Below are 5243 nucleotides of genomic sequence, written 5' to 3' on the forward strand. Positions count from 1 at the left end.
ACTCTCCATCTTCCAGGTCTTTCCACAAACGATGGCTACCCAACCTTTCAACTATAAGAAAATTACAGCTGACTCCCCCTCCATGGTAACAAGACTCATTACATAGCAACATTTTCATACAACAGTGGATCATTTTTAAGATGAGTTTCATGCAACTCTAGATTACAGATGTTGATTTTTTATCCCCAAAGCTGAAGCAAAGTTGCTGCAAAACCACCTTGAAGATTTAGAACCCAAAGATATCGGTTGCCTAACACGGCAGCCTAAAGAGAAAAGCATTGCACCAATGACGTTCACATGGGCAGGTGGACAACGGTGTAGAAAGGAAAAGGTTGTGCTGGTTGCAATAACCTATGGTGTACTTGATGCTGCACAATCCTCAACCAAAAGTAAGGTAGTCTTTTTGGGCATACATATTACTTGGATATATAGTCAAGCCCCCTGCTAATAACATATGAAGTCACGTGCAGGTACGGGCAGCCCAGCTGGCAGGTGTAACTACGGCCCAAACATGCCAGAAAAACCATGCCACTTTATCACTGTCGATTCAGAAAACAAGTCTACAAGCTCTACTGTGACTGAAGGCTGTGGAAACAACACTGAACAAAAAAATGTCAAGACAAGTAGTGCAACAGTTGTAGATCGCTAAAAAACAGCATCATGACAGGCCTGATTAGTATATGGTCACAAAGAATGTGGCAGCCAATGAAGAAATGTGTAATTTTGGTGAAACCAAGAGCTTCATGCAGCGAAGGTTATATCCCAAATGAAGTTGCCTTATTGAGGTGACATAGCAATTTGATGCTGGCAAGACATCCACACATCCAATCAAGCAACGGGGGGTAGGGACAGGAGAGTTGTTATAAACAAATCGACTCCTTGCCACAGATTCTTGGAGGGATTTTAGTGACAGATTAACTGGTCAGGTTAGCCGGGATGACATGGATCTCTTGAAGCTCATCATTATCCCAATATGAGCCAATCAAAAAGCACCTGCAAATTCGTAGCACAAACCCTTATTGACTCATCAGTCAATCACAATCCATAAAAATGTAAAACAATGATGCAGCTAACAGGTATTATCTTACCAGCTTAAGAGAGGAAGCCACCAAGTTTTTTTCCAAAATCATCCTCTTCATCATCCTCAAACATGTAATGTGCATGTGTGGCATTGTCATCGGCTTCTGTACCCTCTTCCATCACATCATCGGCTGAAGTATAATCTGCTTCTTTAGCATTACCACCGGCTCCTATTATATCATCGTAAAAATGTGTGCCACCTCCTGCAATACCCTCACTTCCAGATTTCCTAAGCGATTGTTTCAATTCCTTACCATGTGAGATCAAGCTAGATGAAAGACCTCCATCCAGCTGATGATCATCACCCTTCCTGGCATCCTCAGAAGAATGAACTCCAATATTATGTGCTCGTGGCTCACTAACTATTTCTTTGGAGACCCTGAGGGACACCGTGTCTGTGGAGGGTGAATCAATGTCCTTCGTAGCCAAACCTGGTTGTATAACTGCTGTCTTCTGACTGAAGCCCTCAAGTCCTTTATCATCACTAGATACTGACACCTGTTTTTCCTTGAGCAGCAAGCTTGCAGATTTGGACTCCTCAAAAACTGATAGAGACACCATTCCATGACTTGAGAGATTACCCAGACTTTCCTTCCCATCCTCATTTGGTAAACCTTCCGAATGTGTTTCATCATGAATCTCAGAATCTGGTGGTACCTCCCTCTTTGTCTGGAGACCTGGTGCAACAGTGTGATCCGAATTACATTGCTCCTGGCCTTGAAGACCATCGAGCTCTTCTACAGCTTTAAAGCTACCTTCGATTCCAGCTCTTGTCTTCTCAGCCTTGATCTGAGCTAGACTTTTTGGTCCAGTAAAACTTGAGATGCCTTTGTCGTGTTTAACTCTCTTAGTGATTGACACAGAATCTTTTGACTCTAAAATTGGAACGGGTCTGGAGGCCAACCGCCCACTTTCCAATCTGTCCCCTGAGTGCTCTTTCACTTGGAGGCAGTCTGGTTCGCTCAGGTAGGCATTATCATTCTTTCGGCGCTTCACCAAGTGATTGCGAAGGTCACCAGCATGAATCCCACGAGTACCATGCTGAACTTGTTCAACCACCATTTCTTGCCTCTCTGAGCTAAGGAACCCCTCACTGGTTCTAGAACTATGGGTAAGGCTACTTTGCTTTCTGATTCCTCTGGGAAAATCAAGATGTGACAACTGGCCTCTTTCAGGGTCTTTATCACCAGATGGAACCTGCTGCAAGCCCTCATCCCCCCATTGAGGTTGAGGTATCCTGTTTTCCACAGATTGACCTTTTCGTAACCTCTCATCCACATTGTGTATTTGTTTTAACCTACCTGTACCAGAAGATTGATCTCCTTTATCTCCTACAAAGGGCGCCAGGTTATTGCCAAAAGATGCAGGGCTCATAGAACCACCAGGGATAGCAAGTTTGTAAGAAGTATTTGGGGTAGGACATGCTTCCTGTGAAGAAACAGAAGTTTTGGCAGGAGATTTTGTTTGAGAAACTAGCTTCCTGTCCTGAGGCTGTTGTTTTGTGGCTAAAAACCCATTCCTTTCTATGTTTGCTGGCTGCTCGCTTGCTTGAGGTTTTCGGTAGGTTGTAGCTTCTTTTCTGAAATGTGCTGGTGGACCATGCAAAAAAGGACATTTGCCCCCTTTTGTACAAAACCCTTGAGAGAAAAAATAGCATGGCACCTTAGACTTGCTTGCAGAAGGTGGTGCTGGGGCTGATGATGATGATGCTATCCCAGAAGCAGCTGCTGATGTCGTTGCAGCAGAGTTTCCTCCTGTTATCGATAGTGGAGCTGATGCTGAAGCAGCTGGTCTTCCATCAAGAGGCTGCATAAAAAAGGAAAAAAGTAGCCTCAATTTTGTTGAAAAACTTCAAAGACCTCCATATATGCCTATCAAACTTCAACTAAGAAGCAGTTAGATTGAGCACTGCAAGACATTTGACTTACTATAGCCCACTTGAGCCACCTTCAGTTAAGATACCAGCCAGAGTAATACCCAACCGCTACCATTCGATTTTAATGACTATATGCTAATTTCAAAGGAATAAGACGCAATGTGCAAGGAAAATCTAGATCACAAACTTACTGGGTGTCGAAAAGAGCAGTTGCCATTAAGGCAGTTGCCATAAATCCAGTACCAGCACTCCCTGGGATTGACACGGGCAGCTTCACTATGCCTATACTCACAGTCAGTTCCCTGTTATGCCATCCAATAGAGAGCATCAGTAAGTTGCAGTGCACCCACAAGAAGCTACTGAAAACAAGTACATGACACAATTCTGATGCACCCATCAGATATGAAGACAAGTATTTTCTAGTCTCAGATTTCTTCTGCACCCTGAGGGTGGCAAACGCATCAAAAAACTCAACAGTTGCCTGCAAAGGCTCTGTGTGATTGTCGAACCCATTGCTGAATGTGGAATTAAGGTGGCAAGTGATATAGACATTAGGGTAAATTGGCAAGATCACAAAATACTTCAAGGTACAGGTCTGTATATAGGGCAACCATACACAAAAACATCATAAGGCTTTTTCTGCCATTATTTTAGGTCTTAATATACTAGTAGAGAAAAGCTGGACCTGACATATGCCAAACATGCTGGATATGTTTCTTTCTCTACAGAAAACTCAGCAAAAATAACCCTCATCCAAAAACTCAACAAGAAACCTTCACCATGCCTAGGATTCATGATGAGGGTTTTCTTGTGGGTCTTAAGTCCATAGAACTCTAGGTATGAGAAACGCAAACCATGCCTTAATACAAAATGAGTAGTTTTCCACCATTACTTATGGTATGTAGAAGAAACCCCCCCAAAAAAAACAGATAATGCCATCTACACTTGAAACATGCAAATCATGCTGCATAAGTGTCTTAATATCAATATAATGAACAAGCAATCCTGAATACATAAAGAGGAAGCAAAAACCTACATTAGTTTATGTTTGACATATGCAAACCATGTCGTAGGCAAGAATATACAAACCCGCCAATGAGGTGATAGCTCAAGTGGTGATAGGACCAAGAGGTCCTGGGTTCAAAACCCCCCTTGGTGCTTCCTCAGCGGCATCGCCTATAATTAAGCACCCACAGGCAGCGTGGGCGGTGAAAAATCAGTAGCTACAGGAGGATCTTGGGCCTAAGGCCAGTCGAAAATATATATATATATATATATATATATACACACACACACAAACCCTTTGCAAATCATTATGCATGTCATAAGGCTTTTCCTATTATACAGAGGCATAAGCCCAATGGCATATAAAAATCACACCGCACATGCCATAAGGTTTTTCTCACCATTCAATGGCATATGCCCCATGACATAAGCAAATCATGCGTGTCATGACGATTGTCCTAACATTCAATGCCATATGTCCTATGCATGAGAAAATTATGCTACATATGTCATGGGTATTTTTCTGCTGGTGAGAGGTGTTCTTGATGAAGTTTGGCTATGGCGGGAGCAGGGTGCACACATACCTTTTTGCAGGTGAGAGGTGACGCCAAGAAGTAGACGCAGTCTGTGTTGCGCTTCTGGGCCTCTTCGCCCATGGTGGAAAGCCCCTCACAGTTTGCCTCCTAATTCATGGGACTTTTCTTAGTAGGAAGCTGGATCGACCCCAAGCTCAGGACCAGCTAATCTCGAAACAAATCAGGCTTAAATAGGCCTAATCACCGTGTAGACAAACATAGCTTTGCCGTGGCTTTGGGGCATTACACACCGGCCAACTCGAGTGGACTTCTGCAAGGACTGTTTCACACGCTGAAAGTAAAAAAAAAAGGCTCCTATTTTTCTGAAAGCCCAAAGCCCAAAGCCACAAGCTCTCAACCCAATGAGTTGAATTTGAGTTCTGACATCTCCTTGCGTTTTTCCCGATGCTCTATTTCTTTAGGCTAGAAGGTGTCTAGCTTGGTAGACCTGTCATGGGGGGGCTACCTAATCACAATTTGCCATCTGGGCTGCACAAGCTTCCACCCTAAAGCTCGTGAACCTCTTCTTAGTATGCCCATATTCTGACTTCTAGCTTGCACAAAAATGGAATCTCAATCCATGGGATGCATCTTGATACCCATCAATGCCCCTTTCTTTGCATTTTGTTGTTTGTTAACTGAAACAAGTCCTTGGCTTCGCGACGAGTATCGCTTGAGTACGAGGAACATTACATTGCTCTATGCAT

At 43.3% G+C, this 5243-nt stretch overlaps 1 protein-coding gene across 1 annotated transcript; it reads right to left on the reverse strand.

Moving 5' to 3' along the window:
- Window positions 1-318: 318 nt before the first annotated feature.
- LOC147610200 (uncharacterized) lies at window positions 319-4770 on the reverse strand. The gene is made up of 4 exons (XM_086785996.1): window positions 4546-4770; window positions 3148-3258; window positions 1089-2886; window positions 319-993 (listed from the first exon to the last, which is right to left on the reverse strand). Exons 1-3 carry the CDS (start codon window positions 4615-4617, stop codon window positions 1093-1095), a joined length of 1977 nt encoding a protein of 658 aa, XP_086642122.1. The 5' UTR covers window positions 4618-4770; the 3' UTR covers window positions 319-993; window positions 1089-1092.
- Window positions 4771-5243: the final 473 nt, after the last annotated feature.

This window comes from Cibotium barometz, chromosome 49 (assembly GCF_041138505.1).
Source record: "Cibotium barometz isolate CiBa-2024 chromosome 49, ASM4113850v1, whole genome shotgun sequence".
Lineage (NCBI taxonomy): Eukaryota > Viridiplantae > Streptophyta > Polypodiopsida > Cyatheales > Cibotiaceae > Cibotium > Cibotium barometz.

Bases quoted from the DNA above. Each gene is read 5' to 3' on its own strand.
- LOC147610200 (XM_086785996.1), bottom strand. From the start codon at position 4,617: ATGGGCGAAGAGGCCCAGAAGCGCAACACAGACTGCGTCTACTTCTTG. The intron at 3,259-4,545 runs GTATGTGTGCAC...ATGGCATAACAG, and splicing joins CACCTCTCACCTGCAAAAAG to GGAACTGACTGTGAGTATAG. The intron at 2,887-3,147 runs GTAAGTTTGTGA...TTTTTTATGCAG, and splicing joins ACTGCTCTTTTCGACACCCA to CCTCTTGATGGAAGACCAGC.